The sequence below is a fragment of the Oncorhynchus kisutch genome, unplaced genomic scaffold, assembly GCF_002021735.2.
Source record: "Oncorhynchus kisutch isolate 150728-3 unplaced genomic scaffold, Okis_V2 Okis02a-Okis13b_hom, whole genome shotgun sequence".
Taxonomy (NCBI): Eukaryota; Metazoa; Chordata; class Actinopteri; order Salmoniformes; family Salmonidae; genus Oncorhynchus; species Oncorhynchus kisutch.
The window spans coordinates 3,493,039-3,514,630 of NW_022261979.1; the positions used below are offsets into that span (position 1 = coordinate 3,493,039).

The 21,592-nt window shown below is 43.7% G+C and overlaps 1 protein-coding gene across 1 annotated transcript in view; it reads left to right on the top strand.

Annotated features, from left to right (window-relative positions):
- The window catches only part of LOC109883356 (uncharacterized), a 28,056-nt gene that overhangs the window by 4,444 nt on the left and 2,020 nt on the right, over positions 1-21,592 (top strand). The window contains exons 3-18 of the mRNA XM_031811808.1: positions 114-2,830; positions 3,232-3,296; positions 4,168-4,251; positions 6,224-6,281; positions 6,803-6,887; positions 8,470-8,622; positions 9,852-9,910; positions 10,422-10,625; positions 15,178-15,260; positions 15,949-16,141; positions 16,232-16,519; positions 16,667-16,785; positions 17,181-17,217; positions 17,466-17,740; positions 18,768-21,267; positions 21,393-21,420. Coding sequence (XP_031667668.1) covers positions 8,553-8,622; positions 9,852-9,910; positions 10,422-10,625; positions 15,178-15,260; positions 15,949-16,141; positions 16,232-16,519; positions 16,667-16,785; positions 17,181-17,217; positions 17,466-17,740; positions 18,768-21,267; positions 21,393-21,420 — 3,856 coding nt within the window. The 5' untranslated portion in view covers positions 114-2,830; positions 3,232-3,296; positions 4,168-4,251; ... (1 more) ...; positions 6,803-6,887; positions 8,470-8,552. The remainder of the gene's footprint in view (positions 1-113; positions 2,831-3,231; positions 3,297-4,167; positions 4,252-6,223; positions 6,282-6,802; positions 6,888-8,469; positions 8,623-9,851; positions 9,911-10,421; positions 10,626-15,177; positions 15,261-15,948; positions 16,142-16,231; positions 16,520-16,666; positions 16,786-17,180; positions 17,218-17,465; positions 17,741-18,767; positions 21,268-21,392; positions 21,421-21,592) is intronic.

Below are 21,592 nucleotides of genomic sequence, written 5' to 3' on the forward strand. Positions count from 1 at the left end.
TGTCATATTGATGTATCACCCTATGGCCAGCTTGTTAAAACGGTGACTACAGATACAGGCGGACAGACAGATACACACATTCATTTTCTGATTATGAAATATTCTTTTCACAGATGCTGAGTGTGAGGTTCCATCCACTTCCCCACCCAAGGAGGCCCTGACAACCACACTGGCCCCTGCTCCCCAAGAGTCCCAGTACCGTAAACGCCCTCTCATAGTCAGGATTGTTGCATCCCCACACCTACCAGTGAAGCACTACAGGCTAGTATGAGCGGTAGCTCTGGGTTGTTGTAAACTAACACCTGGCTACGAAGTAGATGTGCTTTTCAGGATGCCAAGACACATAGGCTTTTCTGGGACCATTCCCATTTTACATCTTTCTGCAGTGGAGCAGTCATAGGCTTAACTGTGGTAGTTAGATTTGGAATGAATTTGCCATAATAGTTAAAGGAAGGAAAGATAAGACCTGAACTCAGTGGTGTTTCTAGGAATGGGAGCCTTCTCAATAGCTTCAGTTTTCTGTTTCATGGGCTGTATCCCCTCTGCATCTATCACATGACCTAAATAGGCTATACTGTTCTGGAAGAAAGAACATCTCTTTTAACTTTCAGATTGCAGACTTTGTCTTTTTGGGACTTCTTCAAGATTTCTCATGTGCTCTTCTGTGTCACGCATATCATCAATATAACAGATTACCCCTTCTATACCTTGTAGGATCTGAACCATCATTTTCTGAAAAATATGATGCACAGGCAACACCATAAGGAAGCCTGTTGACCTTAAAACAACCCCTTATGTGTATTCATGGTGAGATAGTACCTTGTAATCTCCACATATTCTTACAGTACTGTCTGTTTTCAGGATACACACAATTGGAGCAGCCCATTGACTGTAGTTAACTGGATTAAGGACCCCTTCTGACTCCAACGTAACTAGCTGTTTTTCAACCGCTTCTCTAAGTGCATACGGTACTGGGCAAGGACTGCAGAACTTATGTGCAGCCCTATTAGTTACATGTAGCTTGGCTGTGGTACCTTTTAGCATCCCTAGCTCTGGCTGAAACACATAAATATTTTTCACACAAACCATCTACTGTCTCTACAGCTGTTACTGTGTACATGTGACCAGTCTAGCTTCAACTGACTGATCCAGTCTCTACCCAGCAGGGCAGGACCATTTCCTTCTACCACCAGCAAGTCTAAAAAAGTTGTACTCCCATTACACTTGACATTGACTAAGATTTTCCCACTTAGAACTAATGACTGTTTACTGTATGTTTTTAACACCCAGTTTGCAGGGCTCAATTTTGCGCTTTGGAACTTGCTGTTGTACAACCTCTCTGACATCAAACTGCTGCACCAGTATCAACTTCCATGTTGAGTCTCACATCATCTATCCTTACATACGAAGTCTTTACGTCTACTGCAAACAGTTCAGTTCCTTTTACGTTACCCAACTCATAGTCAGTGGTGAAAACGGCTGAGGTCCCTTTATCAGAGTTCTCACTCTCATTTGAGATGTAATGCTCCCAACTCTGGCACTTGAGTGCGATGCAATGCTCCTGTGTTGAAATGACGTTTTTGTCCCCTCTCTCGCTGGTGTGCGTTGCCCTGATCATCGTTGCTCCACTCGTCTTCCTGCAGTCACAGTAAGGAGGCCCCTCTCTCTCTCAGTAGCATCCAGGTGCTTATTCAATTTCACTTGCCTCGTTTAATTGTTTCCCACTTGACGCGAGCGGCAAGTCATGGCTACGTGTCCTTTCTTCTTGCACTCCAGAAGCTCAAAATCCACGTAGCGCCACTCATCTGGCTTGTGCCCTTTTCCCACACAATGGTAACATGGTTTACAGGTTGCCTCCGTCTTCTTGGCAACGCTTTTCTCCTCAACTGCATTTGCTTTGAAAGTATTTTGTGAAGACTGCAGTGTGCTTTTCCTTGTTACTTCAAAAGAAAATCCCATATCCACAGCCAGTGCTAATGTTAAATCGTGTGTGAGCTACATTCAGTAAACGGTCTCTCAGCTCTGCACTTTTAACACTACCCCCAGATATCACGTACTGACAGACTGAATTGTCTTAAACTAGCCAAATACTCACTAATCGACTCTCCCTCGAGTTGACTCCTTGCATGATACTTACATCTTTCAGCAATACAATTTGTCATCGGTATGTAGTGACCTTTCAACAGCGCAACCAACTGTCAACGTTGTTTCACTTGGTTTCTGTGGCGCATTAAAGTCCTGTAATGACCTGACTAGATCATAAAGGAACAATTGTCCACAGATGATTGAGTTTACAAATTGACGGTTTATTAACCCAACTTTACGCAGACTACTGTTTGGCCGTAGCCAACACCAAATAAATTAAAGATAATCCACAAACCGACCGTGACCTTCTCTTGTGAAAGCCAGACGTAAGAGAGCGAAGAAAGGCTAAACCTGGACTTAACTTCCAATGCTCCATCCCTCCCCACGCCACTCCACCAACCACCAGGATGCCCGGAATCAGAACATTCCAGGCATTACTGTGATTGGCAGATAGCAGGTGGATTGACATGTCGGACCCCGCGAACACTGGGTACTGGTAAGTACAACACAACCCCCTACTAGCCTAACACATAACAACACACAGCTGTCTGTGCGGGTCGCTACAGTCCATTAACAAATTGTAAGTCTTTCTGCCAACAATCGTCAGAAAAAAATGGTTTTAGACATATCCTCGTACTTGAGCCCATTAACGTTTTAGCTTCAAAACATTCCTCGAAGTGGAAATTCTCGGCCTCGCCCAGCGACCTCTTCCGTGCTAGCTTTTCTACAGACTGTCTCGATGGAGGTAACACTTTCTTTCTCGCTCTGTTCCCCTTCGGACAAAAACTCCGATACCTCATCGCCAATCTGTTGCATCCCTGGTTAAGGGAAGCGGGTTGTTTTTAGTTATTGTAAAGAAAAACTCAACAGTATAAAGCATTAACATCACGAAGATGACAGTGGATACTAAATAGCTGGTTCCAAGCGGAGTCCATCTGCACCCTTTCAAAGGAAACAATTGAATACCTTTAGTGTGTAGGCTAGTTACAGTGTGTAGCCTAGTTAGAGCCATAAATATCCAGCGGTCATCTGAAGTATGCAAGCCATGACAATGTATAAATGAGTACGATTAAAATCAAATGTTTCCCTGTATCCATACTAGCTGAATATGAAACAGCTATAACGCTTCTTGACTCTTCCCTACAGGACAATGAGAAGCGGTCAACGTTGCATGCTGCTGCCAGAAATTCTAGAGCTACTCATACTATCAGGTACGGTTATCATTGAAGAGAAGGATTACGCTCTGACTCATGTCCATCGGACTTTGACTTCAGTTTTGGTGCTTGTTGTGTTTGCATGTGACCGTTTCCCTCATACTTACCATTAAGATCTTATGTGCACCCGATGTATTTAAAAAATAATAATAATTCTAATGAAGGTCATTGACAGCTGAAACGTCCCGATTTTAACTTGATTAGTGAAGCATCAAGATATTAATTGTGAGGGAGTCGCACCGGTTCCTCCCAATGTTCTCATGATTTTGGGTTGCACCTCGTCTCTTTTGGCTGAGCTCCTTCTACTCCTCTCAGTGACATGACATTTTCTTCAGTGTTGCTGTGTAATGAAAGTCCCAGAATAGCTCTCTACAAGAGGTTTTGGGTTGTGTTCTAAATGGCTCCCTATATAGTGCACTACTTTTGACCTGAACCCTAAGGAAATCCCTATGTGCCCTGGTCAGAAGTAGTGCACTATAAAAGGTATTAGGTTGTTTTGGACACATTTTTTCTGTACTCCAGCCATTTAAGATGTTGCCTTGTCAACCCCAGAGTCTGTGGTCGTCGTCCCCCCCTCCCCGTCTTTGTGTCCCAGGAGTCAGAGTAAATGCCAAAGACAAGTGTCTCAATACACTGCACCGGGCCGTGGCTTCCTGCAGTGAGGTACGTGTACTGATAGACACACCTGTGCATATGCGTTTTACTGTTAAGTGTGTTGTGATTTTTAAATGCACTTTAAACAAAGTTGAACATGATTTGAACTGTTCTCCTGTAGGAGGCAGTCCAGGTGGTATTGAAACACTCTGCTGATGTGAACGCCAGGGACAAGAACTGGCAAACGCCGCTCCACATCGCTGCGGCCAATAAGGCGGTCCGCTGTGCCGAGGCCCTGGTCCCTCAGCAATGTGAACATGTCGGACCGGACGCTGCACCATGCAGCGGACACCAAGAGGTTAGCAATTAGCAGGGACATGATTACACACTGTAGTTTACACTTTATACCTGTCCTATCCCCAGGTTGAGTTGATGATGCATCCGATTAGCTACATTGGTTGTATGTAGGGCTGTGACTGTTTTGGATGAAGACTGCCATGAAAATAAACTGTCAAAACCAACAACAAGAAAACACTTTTTTAATCAACTTTATTTTGATGGAGATATTCTTTACCCATAACAGCAGTGGTAACTATTTGTTATTGTTTTGCTGACTTAGTCCATCTATTAAACTGTACATCACTTCTCCAACCATATTTTGATGCGCCACAATCAGCAGATCTGCTATACAGTTGAAATCAGAAGTTTACATAGACTTAGGTTGGAGTTATTAAAACTCGTGCAACCATTCCACAAATTTCTTGTTAACTATAGTTTTGGCAAGTCATTTAGGACATTTACTTTGTGCATGACAAGTAATTTTTCCAACAATTGTTTACAGATTATTTCACTGTATTACAATTCCAGTGGGTCAGAAGTTTACATTCACTAAGTTGACTGTGCCTTTAAACAGCTTGGAAAATTCCAGAAAATTATGTCATGGCTTTAGAAGCTTCTGACAGGCTAATTGACATAATTTGAGTCAATTGGAGGTGTACCTGTGGATATATTTCAAGACCTACCTTCAAACTCAGTGGGAAAATCAAAAGAAATCAGCCAAGATCTCAGGGGGGAAAAAAATTAGACCTCCGCAAATCTGGTTCATCCTTGGGAGCAATTTCCAAATGCCTGAAGTTACCACGTTCATCTGTACAAACAATAGTACGCAAGTATAAACACCATGGGACCATGCAGCCGTCATACCGCTCAGAAAGGAGACTCATTCTGTCTCCTAGAGATGAACGTACTTGGTGCGAAAAGTGCAAATCAATCCCAGAAAATCAGCAAAGTACCATGTGAAGTTGGAGGAAACGGGTACAAAAGTATCTATATCCACAGTAAAACGAGTTCTATATAGACATAACCTGAAAGGCCGCTCAGCAAGGAAGAAGCCACTGCTCCAAAACTGCCATAAAAAAGCCAGACTACGGTTTGTAACTGCACATGGGGACAAAGATCGTACTTTTTGGAGAAATGTCCTCTGGTTTGATGAAACAAAAACAGAACGGTTTGGCCGTAATGACCATCGTTATGTTTGGAGGAAAAAGGGGGAGGCTTGCAAGCCAAAGAACACCATCCCAACCGTGAAGCACGGGGGTGGCAGCATCGTGTTGTGGGGGTGCTTTGCTGCAGGAGGGCCTGGTGCACTTCACAAAATAGATGACATCAGGAGGCAGGAAAATTATGTGGATATATTGAAGCAACATCTCAAGTTAAAGCTTGGCCGCAAATGGGTCTTCCAAATGGACAATGACCCCCAAGCATACTAACAAAGTTGTGGCAAAATGGCTTAAGGACAACAAAGTCAAGGTATTGGAGTGGCCATCACAAAGCCCTGACCTCAATCCCATAGAAAATGTGGGCAGAACTGAAAAAGCATTTGCGAGCAAGGAGGTCTGACTCAGTTACACCAGCTCTGTCAGGAGGAATGGGCCAAAATTCACTCTACTTATTGTGGGAAGCTTGTGGAAGGCTACCCGAAATACTAATTAAGAGTATGTAAACATCTGACCTCCTGGGAATGTGGTGAAAGAAAAAACTATTCTGTTTTATTCTTAAAATAAAGTGATCCTAACTGACCTACGTCAAGTAATTTTTATTAGGATTAAATGTCAGGAATTGTGAAACTGAGTTTAAAATGTATTTGGCTAAGGTGTAAACTTCCGACTTCAACTGTATGTGCTGATAGGAGAGAATCTATGAAGGTCAGTTCATTGGGAAGGGGGTGAGGTGAAATGTGGGGACTGGGGGTAACTAGTATCTATAACCTACAGGCTGGGGGTGGGTGGTTAGCCTCTGCCCTTCACCGCGGACCTTTTTCATTGTTCCAGTAGGTCGGAGGAGTGAGGTGGAAAAGTCGGCTCTCATTGCAACAAAAAAAAAGAAACGGTAATTGTGCATATTCACTGTCTATCCATGGGTCAGTTCCACTTGAAAAATATTCTGCTAATCTCTGTAGTCATACAGTTTAGTAGAATTGCATGATAATTTTTAAAAAGGCCCCCCCAAAAAAAGAGAAACATCTGACATAGCCTAACTCCATCACACGCTGCATTGAATAGTGGTCGAGTTAGTCTAAATGATGACTACTCAAATTAGTAATAGTCAGCTATCTTACATAAGTCCGTAAATGTGATTCATGGAATGCTTTAAAAAAAAGAAATTGCTTCCCCTTAACTGTCTTGCTCAGAGGCCAGTAAGCTAAGCGTAAACACGCTAATGTTACGCCCGTCGGCTGTCAGTTATGTCGATGACTGTACATTGTGTACATTATGTCACCGACAACGGAAGTCTCATGACCGTCACAGCCCTAGTTGTAGGCTTGAGTTTGTTCAAGAGCGGCTTCAACGCCAGATTTTGCTTTAGATTTCCTCAGCCTGTGTTTTGTTTCTCTCTCCTTTTCCTGTTAGATGGTGAGGCTGCTTCTCTCCAGAGAAGCCAACATTAATGCTTTTGACAAGGACCGCCAAGCAATCCACTGGGCTGCTTACATGGGTAATGAGTTGACCACATCATTTACATTCTGAATGTCCTTATCCCAGTGAGTGAATGGGCTGTGTGTTAGCCTCACAGCTCAGCTGTATGGTCCACCACTAGTGTTTTATTATGTCAGAATGATGGACAAAGTATGTTGATAAGATGTAGGTTTACAATTGTACTAACATGTAGCTTCAGCAGCAACGTCATCAGACGGCCCAGTTGCAGCATCAGTAGAGTACTCATAGTCAGACGACATGCGCCTCAGATTACAGGTCATCATTTGCAGGAGTGAGTGCTACCATGGTTTGGAGAGACGTGTTGCTGTAGAAACCCTGTCTGTTCTACACGGTCTAGGCCAAATTGCCATTTATGTTGACCAACATGCACCCCATGCAGTTCTAAAAGTATGTTTCAGGCCTTAACTTCTCTGGCATGTTTTGCGTCAGACCCTATGGATCGGAGCAAGGCCAGGGCATGCACAATGGAGACGTCATTTGATGACAGCTCTGAAAAATGTAGGTTAAGGTACACAAGCAAAATTACCAAAGCAAAGGGTTTGACAACATTATTTAGACTGAGTTACTCTATGCTGTTGAATGAGTTTCAAACACAGCAGCACCATAGACAGTGACAAAGAACATAGCTAGAAGGGTTGTGGAAAGAAACACTTACCTCCAAGTCTCCTCTGCAGAGAGACTTGATCTTGCTTCTGGGACTTTCCAACAGGGTAACAAGAGGTCAGGTAAACAGGTAAACAACTGAGGAGAAAGTGTTGACAGAAGTTGAGTTCACACAAAATAGCTACATATATTAATAGCATATTTCCCAAACAAACTCCTTCACTCCAAATAAAACATTAGTGAAGCAACCTTCAACGACCCCCACAGTCAACACAAAGCGCAGCAATTCTCACACACCTCCCATGATAAGGATATTAGTCTTTGTTATCAACAGGTAATGTCTTCCCATCATTACAGATATAAATGGAATATATGGAGTAGAAAAGATTGCCTGCCCACCAACAAGAATCAACACATGTTCTACATGGTCTATTTCTATCTGAACGTAACAACTCAATCAAGCTTGTTAATTGATCGTTACGTCATGTTTGTCAGGTAAACAAAAATGACAGTTTACCTGACAAACATGGCTTAACGATCAATTAACAAGCTTGATTGAGTTGTTACGTTCAGATAGAAATAGACCATGTAGAACACATGTTGATTCTTATCAAGTTGGTGGGCAGGCAATCTTTTCTACTCCATATATTGCATTTATATCTGTAATGATTAACCCTAATGGTCTCAGATCAGCAGTAGAAAGAAGTAGGCCTAATTATTTTAGGTGTAATCTTCAAAGATATTAGGGGGAAATAAACACTGTACCCAAATCCACGTTTTACAATGCTCCTGGGAAATGGGTAGGCCTCCACCTATAGTCCTTCACAGTTTTACAGCTGTGATATATTTATTTATTTACATAGATCACATACATAAATAAATATGATAGCTGTAGGTAGCGTTGAGATAAAATTCCCATATTCTATTGCTACTAACATAAATCCTAATATATCATGTTTTCCTCATTTGCTCTGTAGGAGGTTCGTCATATGAAGGACATTCAAGTGGATGTGACCCCTAACCTGCAATAGGGGCTCAGTGAGGTGACAGACATCCTGTAATGGATCTCCAGCTAGTGTCTGAGGACCTGGAGAAGGCTGTGTCTACAGCTGTGGGGCAGGACAAGCATGGTAACCTAACCTCACTGTATGAAGGATTTTATTGTTATGGATAGTCATCTCCAATCTGTTCAAATATCACTGTTGTTGATAACACACATTACCAAAATGATTCACACTTGTCTTCCTATTTCCACATAATCTGTCATGGTTCCCCACCCCAACAGGGCATAAAACCAACCTCTCTTTATTGCTACTGCTAATACACCCAAATCCAACAGCGTTCGAGTATCTTATTGCTTTTCTTCTAACCCTGAATGGCAACATTTTATCCTAGAACACAAGCATGTCACTTTATCCATCCACACCCACTCTACTGCCGCATGGCCACTGCGGCTGAGACTTTCACCCTCTCGTTACAGGTATAGTAGGTAACCAACCCCACCCGGGTCTTACCCCCTAGGACTTACCCTTTGCAGGTACCTGCCTGCTCGGGCTTACCTTCTGGGACTCAACCTATTCCGGGACTCGACCGGTCGTAATACAATGGGACTACTGAATAAGCTCAGGCTTTCTAGGTTCGTACCCTATAATTGGTTCAGCCTACGACTCTCATCTCCCCAAGTTGCCAGAATTAGTGATAACGGGTGTAGGAACTGTGCCTACCTTGTTTCTGTTTCACTGATTCGGAATCTCTAGTTCGACTGCAAATCGCGGTGAACCCTGCTCGCAGTGCCAACTGTTAGGTTCTAATTCTCAGAGTAAAAACTCGACGGACACTATGAATGCTTGAACCAAGTTTATTCTTCCCAGAGGGTCAAGACAGCTGCATTAGACAAAAAACATATTCACACAAGCACTGATATTTAATCCTCTCTCCTATGCTGAGTCTCCTCCTACACGTCTAAACAGTCAATGCATCTCTGTTGCTAGACAGAACCTTAGTGATATCTGTTCTTCCTCACTTCATCTGACCTGACCGCTACCCCAAAGTGCTCACTCCTCCCCAACTCAAGGCTGACATGGTGATTGGTACCAGACTGTGTCTCTTCTCATCCCAGAGGATCCCACCCATAGGATGCCTGATGGCTAACAAAAACATATCCTGACATAATGTAAACGTTATACATTAAGCTCTCTCCCTCAGTGACATGAATTCGTAGATTTCATATTCTCAGAACCCAACAGTAGGTTTTAAGGTGTGGCTGCATGTTTGTCGTGGACGCATCGTCACTCTTGATGTTCTTTTTCCAAGTCTGAACTGGCCGGTCTTCTCTTTCCTCGACTAATTGAAACCTCAGGGACAGACATCCTGAACGAATCTGATGTCAGAGCTCCCATCAGCCCTCTACACCTCGCTGTGAGTAAAGCCTACCTGCTCCTGTAGTGGTCTCCATATGACAAATGGCACCCTATTCCCTATTTAGTACACTACGTTTGATCAGATCCTTATAGGCCCTGATCAAAAGTAGTTCACTACATAGGGAATAGGGTGCTATCTGGGATGCAAGCATGGTGTAGATTTTCCACAGGAAGTTGACTGTCCAGACAGACTCACACACCATATTCCGATCTATTCCTGATTAGTGTAAAATACATGCATATTCTACACAGTGATGATGAGGATGATTTCCTTATTTTGCCATTTGAGTTAATCGTAATTGGCTGTACGCGCTCACACACAGAAAGAGAGGGGGAGGCTTGTTCTGATCTAGGGATGGGGCCATTGAAATACTAGGGATGGCTTTGGTGTGGGATCTAGCATGGAATATAAATTATGCCCAAATATACCTATTATGATTCCTTATTATTTAATTGATTATAAATTATTCAAATCCATTCTTGTCTCCCCTCCCTTCCCTTCCTCCTAGGCGGTGACGGGTCACGAGGAGTGCAGCACAGTGCCAGCTTCCTGGTTCGGGAAGGTAAGGGGCGGAGCCATGTCCACCTGGTGGAGGCGTCCGGACACATCGGGATACTGGGGTGGCTCCTACACACCGCCCAGTCAGTGTGGACCCTCCCCGTCATCACAGACAACCAGGGCTACACGCCACTACACTTGGCCTGCTACAACGGTATGTACTGGACAGAGGGACAGCGAAGTGGGCCAGAGGCCACAAACAAATACACACATAAACATAGCGTGTCTTAAATCACCACAGCCAGCTTCAGGAGGGCACGAACCGAGACAGTCCGCACGGGAACCTTAAGAGTCCCTCAGACAGAGAGAGAGAAGAGGGAGGGATAGGGGGAGGCACAACAGGCCCACACTCATCCTCTCATACCACCAGGTTCCCTTCCAGCAGATACTGCACTTCAGAGGAACTGCTGCTGCTATACCCCATCTTTACCTTTACCCACAAAGGTCCTAAACGGTAGAAAGTGTCCGGCCAACAGACAGACGCACACCTTATGACGGCAATAACCTGTAGTCCAAGGGGATAGTAGCACTTCACTGAGAGCAAAACAGACAGGGACCAAAAGATGTGGAAGAAGCATTTTCAAAACCTGTTTTGACTGTAGAAATTGGGCTGAGTGTTTGTGCTGAGAAAAGACATAAGGAGTGATGTTTCATTTAAGTTTCATGAGAGTGATTGTCATGTTTATCCGCACACTAAGACAGTCAGAACGCACCTAGCCTCTTGTCTGTAATCCATGTGGGAGGAGGGGAAATCATACATTTTGTATGAACAAATATTTTTATAAAATCATTCATGTCTTAAGCTCTGTGGGAATAAAAAAATGGTAGCATTTGCTCTGATGAGTAATTGTAAAGATTTAATGCATCCCAAAAGGAACCCTATACTGAATAGTACACTACTGTTGAACAGGGTCCATAGGGTTCTGGTCAAAAGCAGTGCCATTTAGGATTTACATTATTAAACCTACCTGTCCTTTGGCCTCTAGAAAGTAAATGATTAATTAATGTATTCTTTCTTGTGATATTTATGTCATCATTTTGTGCCTTCGTTAGTTACTGAGGGGAGGTTAGGAGAGTAGGGGCACCTGTATGAGCGACAACAATGATGCACACTAAGTACTACAATGTTTGTGAAAAGCACTGATACTATCCCGAGGCATGTGAGGTGGAAAACATGTCTCCCTTGGAGAGGAGAAACACTGTACACCAATGGTAGGACAACAGCATTTAGATTTTCTTCTGTTGGAAAATAAATATCTATATTATCTGTCTTTGGTCTTATAATCAATGTTTTTTAACAGGTTTTGCTTGCTTTAACTTTAAAATGAAACCTCTCAATCATTGTATGTGATTGAATGTTCATATCCCCGTTTTTGTCTCTTTTTGAAAATCATTTTAACTGGAAATATGTGCAATACATTTGCTATGTTCACCAAATCAGCAACAAGAGATTATCTTTCTTTTAAACGGATGAAACTAGCATGTACATATGAAATGGTGACTGAATTCGAAACTCCCATGAATTCTTTCAGTATCTGAAGTTTGCTGTATATTTTATGAGTAATAAATGTTATTTAATGATGAACTCTGGGTTATCGGTGTGGGTTATATATTTTATTTTATTTTGCATTGCGTCCACAACATTACATTTTTAAGGGCAATAGTAGCCTACATTTGTGAACAACTCGCAGGATTTCCATGCGTGAGCTTTCAACCGCTCAGGGCGTTGCATCAGCACGAGATCGGAAGTGCGTCAAATCTGTACAGCATTGTTACGTCATCACTGATAAATGTTGAAACTGATGAGAAACCGCGGGAGCAGTTCAGTCTGATTCTCGCTAGTGCTGGAGGAGCGTTCATTTTGGCAAGGAAATGTGCTGATTTTGCAAGGACGTGGAGAAGAAAGAGTTCAAGGTATGCATGTTATTTAAGCAATAAGGCCCAAGCGGTTGTGGTATATGGTCAATATACCACGGCTAAGGGCTGTTCTTACAACCCGAAGTGCTAGGACACAGCCCTTAGCCATGGTATATTTATTTGATTTATTTCACCTTTATTTAACCAGGTAGGCTAGTTGAGAACAAGTTCTCATTTGCAACTGCGACCTGGCCAAGATAAAGCATAGCAGTGTGAACAGACAGAGTTACACATGGAGTAAACAATTAACAAGTCAATAACACAGTAGGAAAAAAAGTCTATATACATTGTGTGCAAAAGGCATGATGAGGTAGGCGAATAATTACAATTTTGCAGATTAACACTGAAGTGATAAATAAATGATCAGATGGTCATGTACAGGTAGAGATATTGGTGTGCAAAAGAGCATAAAATAAAATAAATATAAACAGTATGGGGATGAGGTAGGTAAACTTGGGTGGGCTATTTACCGATAGACTATGTACATCTGCAGCGATCGGTTAGCTGCTCAGATAGCAGATTTTTGAAGTTGGTGAGGGAAATAAAAGTCTCCAACTTCAGCAATGTTTGCAATTCGTTCCAGTCACAGGCAGCAGAGAACTGGAACGAAAGGCGGCAAAATGAGGTGTTGGCTTTAGGGATGATCAGTGAGATACACCTGCTGGAGAGCGTGCTACGGGTGGGTGTTGCCATCGTGACCAGTGAACTGAGATAAGGCAGAGCTTTACCTAGCATGGACTTGTAGATGACCTGGAGTCAGTTGGTCTGGCGACGTATATTGGCCATATATCACGAATCCCCGAGGTGCCTTATTGCTATTATAATCTGGTTACCAACCTAATTAGAGCAGTAAAAAATACATGTTTTGTCATACCCATGGTATACAGTCTGATATACCACGGCTTTCAGCCAATCAGCATTCAGGTCTCAATCCAACCAGTTTATAATTATTTTGAAATCCCCATTTATATTAATTACTGTGGATTAAATATTGTTAAATAAATGAAATGATGTGCTATTCATTCTGTAATATCAAACTACAAATTCTATGGCCGGGGAGTCATGAGAGTTGGCTAAAGGTACAGTAGAATCTGTTGTGGGTCAAATGGGGGTCTAGGGTCAAAGGCTATGACACCACCTTCACATGTACGTCCTAAATGGCACCCTATTCCCTATGTAGGCTAGTGCACTACTTTTAACTAAGATCCATACACTGGTTGGCTGGTCTTGAAAAACATGCGTGCGCTCATCAATGGCCGGAATGCGTGTATCTTGTTATGACTCAACCTCAGCTAGCAAGTGCTCATTATGCAAATGTATTTGTTTGCAATGAACATTTAGAGACTAAATATAGTTTACATGTTGTCAACGTTCTAAGCGAACCCTGTCTATTTACTTTGTCTATTTTACCCAGTTAGTTACATGCCAGTTTTGTTGCTAAACAACCAACCCGTCTTTTTAGCCCCACGGTGGAGGTGTCATAATACCCATAAAACCTTGCGGTCAAACAGGGAGGGAAATGGTTCCAATCGTTTTTCCCCCATTCATTTTTCCCATAGGCAATTTCAGAAACACATCAAATAAGGGTTGTGTTTCATGTAGGCTTACCCTGGTGTGCCATTTTTAGAACCATGTAAATCTCTCACGGACAAGGTGACTTTTAGCAATACATTTGGCTCTATTTACTCTCAGATTCGAAATTTGTAATTAGCATCAAAGTAGACATGCAAAACTACAAATCCCTGCAAGCTCCTAAACGGGTTTAGGAGGTTTTGTGTCAATTTTAAACTTGCACTAAACATTTCACAGAATTGGCCATTTAAAGAAATGTAGCCAATTTATTAATTACTACATTTAGCTAACATTAGATAGTTAATCAAGAGATTCTTACCTTTGCCTCGATCAGCATGATCATCGTGGCATTTGTAGTTCTTTATGATAGCCACATTAGCAGATAATTAGCATTTCATTTTTGGGGGGGTAAATACAGGCGAATATATTGATAAAAGTCACCTTGTCCTAGAGAGATGTACAGTTATCAAAATGTCACACCAGGGTAAGCCTACCTGAAACACAGCCCTTATTTTAAGTGTTTCTAAAATCCACTATGGGAAAAGTCCCTGTTTGACTACTATGTTTTATGGGGATTATGACTCATTCCTGTGGCACTCTATAGGGCTCCGGCCAAAATAAGTGCATTATATTGGAAATAGGGTGCTATTTCGGACACAAGCATAGATATGATGCATTATGATGTGACCATAGAAATAGAATCACTAGAAAGGATAGAGTCTCTGATCACGGCAATTTGACTGGTAAACTGAACTGTACACCTGACATGATGTTCTGATGATTCTATTTCTATGCATATGATGCATTATGATGTGACAATTGGAGTGTTGGGTTAATGGTGCTTTCAAGGCAAGTGATCTTGGTCAAATCATGACTTCCGTGATCTTTAGGTCGGAAATTTGGAGCTCTAAAGAGTTGCCAGAGTTTTTGTCATTTTTTTGTTATATCCAATTGGTAGTTACGATCTAGTCTCATCGCTGCAACTTCTCAAAGGTCGAGTCAGGAGTCCTCCGAAACATGACCCGCCAAGCCGTGCTGCTTCTGACTTGGAAATCCAAGTTGGATGACTGTTGAAAACAATTTCTCCATGTCTGAGTTTTTTTTTCTTTTTCGGTTGTCTTGAACACTCTGAAGTCGGAAGTCCGTTGTTTTCAACACGGCCAAAGGCGACACAGTAGGTGACATCTAAACATGACTTTGTGCTTGCTGTCTTTCAGGAGTCAGAGGTCAGTGGGAATGACCTCACCCTCATAGACCTGGGTGACCCCATCATTGACGGTGATGTTATGAAGGAAGACAGGTAAGTGATTTACACTAATGACACATTTGTGACTGGTTACAGGATCACATAGGCCTACAGATACAGATTATGTAGTAGGTCAAAGGTCACCTCCTACGGAGAGGTAGGCCCAGAGCCATGTATTTAGAGAGATGGGACATCTATCTGCATTATGTTCCTTTCTAGGGAGTTTTTCCTAGCCACCGTGCTTCTACACCTGCATTGCTTGCTGTTTGGGGTTTTAGGCTGGGTTTCTGTACAGCACTTTGACATATCAGCTGATGTACGAAGGGCTATATAAATAAATTTGATTTGATTATGTTGCATTTACATCAAAATGTATACATTACATGACACAGTATAATCAAAGATATCCATATGAGCGCTGGCTCCCCATGCGCAATATTGACATTTTAAACACTAATATGTACCTGAACATCTATTTTATAATTGACTTATAATGAAAGGGTAAATGAAAGGCTCAAAGGCGCTAACATGGAGTCCTTTCTAAAAGTTTGCCAAATTCTCTAAATATATAACTCTGGATAGGCCGAGTCATCTCAGAGTATTGGAACCATAGAATTCCAGTGATTCTATCCTAATTCTAGAAGGATTCATTCTACTTCTATGATTCTACTTCTATAATTGGAACACATCCTCACACTCACATTATAGTGACCTTAGAGAGATTCCTTTTTCTGTATCACAGAGAGGTTGAGAGACAGACCAAGTTGGAAGAGGCTGTTCTAGAGACAGATATCCCAACTCTGTCACTAGAGGCTGATGGAGAGATTGAGATGCAGGAGGCTGATCTGAAGACAGATGGCACATCTCAGTCACAGGAGGTTGAAGGAGAGAGTGAGTTGGACGAGGCCATTGTCATCCCATCTCAGTCACAGGAGGTATGATGTTTTGTGCTTTAATGACGCATTGAAGATTAAAATGACAAATTAATTGACCAAGCTTGAGCTAGTAAAGGTCTTCTAATCCAGGAGGCCAAAGGAGAGAGTGAGTTGAATCAGGTTGATCTGAAGACATCCACATCAACTCTGACACTGGAGGTCGAAGGAGAGAGTGAGTTGAATCAGGTTGATCTGAAGACATCCACATTAACTCTGACACTGGAGGTCGAAGGAGAGAGTGATTTGAATCAGGTTGATCTGAAGACATCCACATCAACTCTGACACTGGAGGTCGAAGGAGAGAGTGTGATGCAGGAGAGTGATGATGTAGAAACAGCCGGGCCATCTCAATCCCAGGAGACTGAACGAGTGGCAAAGGTAAATGCTTCCAGATAACAGTGTGTGTGTGTGTACATGTCTGTTTGTACACGCAGACAGTAGTTCGTAAACAGACACTGCGTTAACAGTGCTATGGCGAATTTGATTGAATTCCAGCCTAAGTCTGCTTTCTGTTGTCCCCATCAGGCTGCAGTGGTGACCTTCACTACCATGACCCGCAAGGCTGCAGCCTCCCAGACCAGCCTCAGCAGGGGAAAGAGAAGCTACCCAGACCTACACACCTTTGTGCAGGACATGAAGGATGGGTAAGTTGTCTTTGGTTCCCCGTGCATCCCCTAGATATGTTCCCTATTAGAGCCTTGGTCAACAATAGTTCCGTATTTAAGGAATATGGGCCATTTGCGACGTACCCATAGGGACAATCTCAATTGCATTCTCCTAGAGTTCTCTCTTCCCGCCTCCTTCTCAAAACCCATTGGATGAGAAAGCCCTCCCTTTTGTCCATCTCGTCCAATGGGTTTTGAGAAGGAGGTAAGGTGTCTCGTCTCGGGCAAATACAAGGGACTCAACTGACCAACTGACCAATCAGGGATGTTTGGATGTGGCCTACTTCCGTAGAGGTCCATCCATAACGTAATCTAAGAGAATAGAGGTAATATCATGTAGTTTATTTGTGTACCTTTTTTTATTTACTTTTCAGCCATTGGAATCTGCTGAGTGAGAATATGCGTTCCGGGGTGAGTTATAGTCACTTCTAAAGTAGTTCATGTTGGTAAGATGGACCAAACATTCCAAACTCTTATTGGTGGAAATCGTGCAGGACCTTTAATTCAGAGGAATTCCAAACTTTTTCACTCAGGCCCCCCTTTCCAGCATTGTGGAACATCCTGAACCACTGCTTTAATTGACTAGCTTGAGTAAACACATGGTGCAGCAGTGCAGCTCTGTTAACAAACTAACTCTGTATGGTCTTTTAACATTTCAGATGAGCAGAGATGAGTTTAGTGCTAGGTGCATGGATATTACAAATTGGGTAATGGAGTCTACATCCACTGTGGTCGTTCCCGCCCTTGACCTCACCATGCAGATCAGGCTCTCTGATTCGTCAAGCTCTTCTGGATCAGGAAGCAATGTGGCTAGAGAAGTGACCTCTCTTGGCCGCAGCGTCAGATTCAGCTTTCGTGGTGGACCCAGTAGACGCACCAGTTCAAGAACTACTTGCAGCACACAAACTCCCACGCCTTTCCCCTACTCTCACAGGTACCTACCCCTATCCCCTCCTCTCACAGGTACCTACCCCCTCCTCTCATAGGTACTTACCACTATCCCCTCCTCTCACAGGTACCTACCCCTATCCCCTCCTCTCATAGGTACTTACCACTATCCCCTCCTCTCACAGGTACTTATCCCTATCCCCTCCTCTCATAGGTACTTACCACTATCCCCTCCTCTCATAGGTACTTACCACTATCCCCTCCTCTCACAGGTCCTTACCCCTATCCCCTCCTCTCATAGGTACTTATCCCTATCCCCTCCTCTCACAGGTACTTACCACTATCCCCTCCTCTCACAGGTACCTACCCCTTTCCCCTCCTCTCATAGGTACTTACCCCTATCCCCTCCTCTCATAGGTACTTACCACTATCCCCTCCTCTCATAGGTACTTACCACTATCCCCTCCTCTCATAGGTGCTTACCCCTATCCCCTCCTCTCATAGGTACCTACCCCTATCCCCTCCTCTCATAGGTACCTACCCCTATCCCCTCCTCTCATAGGTGCTTACCCCTATCCCCTCCTCTCATAGGTGCTTACCCCTATCCCCTCCTCTCATAGGTGCTTACCCCTATCCCCTCCTCTCATAGGTGCTTACCCCTATCCCCTCCTCTCATAGGTACCTACCCCTATCCCCTCCTCTCACAGGTACTTACCCCTATCCCCTCCTCTCATAGGTGCTTACCCCTATCCCCTCCTCTCACAGGTACTTACCCCCTATCCCCTCCTCTCATAGGTACTTACCCCTATCCCCTCCTCTCATAGGTACTTACCCCTATCCCCTCCTCTCACAGGTACTTACCCCTATCCCCTCCTCTCATAGGTACTTACCCCTTTCCCCTCCTCTTCTTGTAGGTTTTTCTAAAAACATTATTCCCATGTCCCTTGTTATAAGTACAAATATCCATTCCAGATCCACCTAGAGAGAAATACTACTTAGGTACTTCCAAATTCTTGGATCATATTTTGTATTTTGTTATCATGTACTATTAATTTCTGTTGTGCATTCTGCAGTTCCATGACCTCTTTGCTGAGTGTTGACGAAGAGCGATATGTCTCCTCACCTGAGGGTGGTGATAGAGAGATGAGACACAGACCCCACTCGGCACCACTGAGTTCTGTGTTTGGAATCTCTGAGGATTCTGTCTTCAACATGGTCCAGAGAGGCCAGTCGCAGAGTGAGATCGTACTGTCGTCCAGTTGGAGTAGACGGGAGAAATACAGACCTGTCAAAATACCAACGGACACCAGGTTTATGATGGGTATTGTAGAGTTGGTAATGAACCTTCTCAATTCCAGATTGGCTGAGCTAATGCGAAGTTTCAGTCAGGGAACTCTAGGTCCGCTGTCTGGTAGTATCTCAGCAAGTCAGCAGTTTGCCCAAGAAATGCTAAGCATGGTGTCTGCTAAGATGTATTCCCATGCCATAGAGCATATTGCGCACGGCCACAAGTCTCCCCTTGAGTTAGAGAGGGAGCTTGAGGCCATATTGGGTCCTCTGGCTGGACAGGTTATAGTCATCATCATAGATAGCATCTTTAAGGCTAAAGCCAACGGAAGAAACGAGGGACGAGCGACCAGCCCCTTGACCTATTTTCTCACTGCCATCTCAGCAGAAATACAAAGCCTAGTTGTTCAGAGATCGGCTAGCAGACCGTCCACCAGACTGTCCAACAACGACCCACTGCTGAACGTTTCCAAGTCAAAGGTCTTAAGATCAGTTCTGCTCAAAATGGCAGAACTCTTTGGCCAAGGTCCAAGTGAAACCTGTCTAGTTCCACTAGTCCAGAGTCAGTCCAACAACTCTGTTTGCGACTGGACTCTGAATGCAGGCACCGTTCATCCAAGTCAATTTCTGTCCCACAACAGAATGACAGAAGTGTCATCCGATGTTGTGGATCTTGTACTTGAGGTTTTTGGGATAACAGGATTTTTGGATAGCAGGAGCCCGTCAAGGCCACAGAGTGCCTGCTCCTACAACTCAGCTAATGGAGCAATAGATATGAGAGCTCTTGCTGGGGACTTGGTCAGACAGGTGTCTGTCAAACTCAGACCCTTTGTCTCTGAGAGTCAACTCTCCACCATGTCCATGACAGATCTGTCATCATCTATTTCTGACTCCACCTTGAAGCAGTTGTGTTGTAGCTCTGCTGTTGCTGCAGCAACTGTCTGTCAAGCAATCAAAATGGAGCTCGAGAACCAGAGACCTACAAACCTGTCAGCCAGAGACCTACTATCGTCTCTGGTAGAGAGCATTGAGGACATGGATATTTCTGACATCCTCCAGGGCCCGTCGGCCATTTTGGAGGAGGCTGCTATGATTAAGCACCCAGAGATGTCCACCTCGACAATATACAGGTCTCTGCTTCTCGACTCATCTCTCGCCTCCTCTAACATGGTCACTGAGAGCATTATCTTCAACAGCCCACGCCCATCAGAGGAGAATGTGAATATTCAGAATGTGCTCCCTGTTGATAAAGTTGACATCCTCCATGGTCAACCAGTGGAGGGGTATATCGTCAAAGCTGAGCAATGCATCACTCAGGTCATTCAGGATGCAGCTGTGACATATACTGGCATGCTGGATAAAACCGACACTTGTGGGAAACTGTCGGAAGTTCTGTCTATCTGCGTTTCCGCGGAGAATATTGAGGATGCATCCTCTGATCTATTTGGTGGAATTATTTCCGACCTGCATGAGGTATCTGAGGTCAATAAGACCTCCATGCGTACGAAATCAGGTCGCAAAATGTTCTGGATGGAAGTGAGTTCAGGTTCCCAGAAGATTTATACCAAAACCCTGGACAAACTGAGGAAGCTTTTCACCTCTCACCTTCTCACTGAGGGAAAAAATACTCCTGTGCAAATTGAGTTCTATGACACTGGACTACTTGTAACTGAGACCACTGTGGAGGTATCTCCTGTACAGAAGACAGACAGTAATACCTCTTCAATGTCCTCAGCCCACCAGCTCACCCTCGACACCTGCACTAAAGGGGTCATCAAACAGGTGATCTCGGTGCTGAGGGTGGAGACTTCAAAGGAAGTCAAATGCGAGAGCATGTCAAATGCATCCTTCGACTTCAACCAGAAGTTGGACTCTATAATTTCGAAATTGGAGAGCCTCACCATTTCGAGTGAGTCATCCAAGATTGCCACGCTCACGCGATCTCGTAGTGTAGCCAGCAGAACCTCTAACATTTCCATCCAGAGCTTTCACAGTGCTGAGTTCCGAGCTACGGCCAAACAGATTGTGCGTGAGGCCATTCTCAGAGCTGCTAGCGAAGCCAACTGTTCTTTGCCACAGAGCATGCCTAGCAGCACCTTCTCACACCATGTGGTTTCTACAACTGAAGACATAGTGAATATGATCATGCAAGACCTTGAAAGTCTATCCCAGTACACAGTGGAGGACGCAGACTCCTTCCCACTAGGAGAGAAAAAGCTGCAGTCCCAGCTCAATCCCAGAGTTGTCTTTGACACCTTATTGGATGCTGCTCAAACCATGTACCAGGTAGACAGACTGAACGTCTTTTGTCTTTTCCACCCGTGTCAGTCACCACAGCCAAAGATGTGCTGGACTCCACCCCTGTGGAGACACTCAGATGCTCAAAGTCCCCTGACACTGCTCTTGTTAAGGACAGGAGCCGCCCTCCGTCTGTGAGAAGTGAGAAGCCATTTTCAAAAGTCAGTTTGACTAAAAGGTCTAAAGCCCTTGTGTCTTCGAGTGGCTCCTCCACAGACCACCATGTAATTGACACATGCAGTGAGGATGTCACTCTGAGTATGTCAGTTGTGAGCGACACCAGTTTGAAGAGAGCCTCTCCTCTCCATGGTAG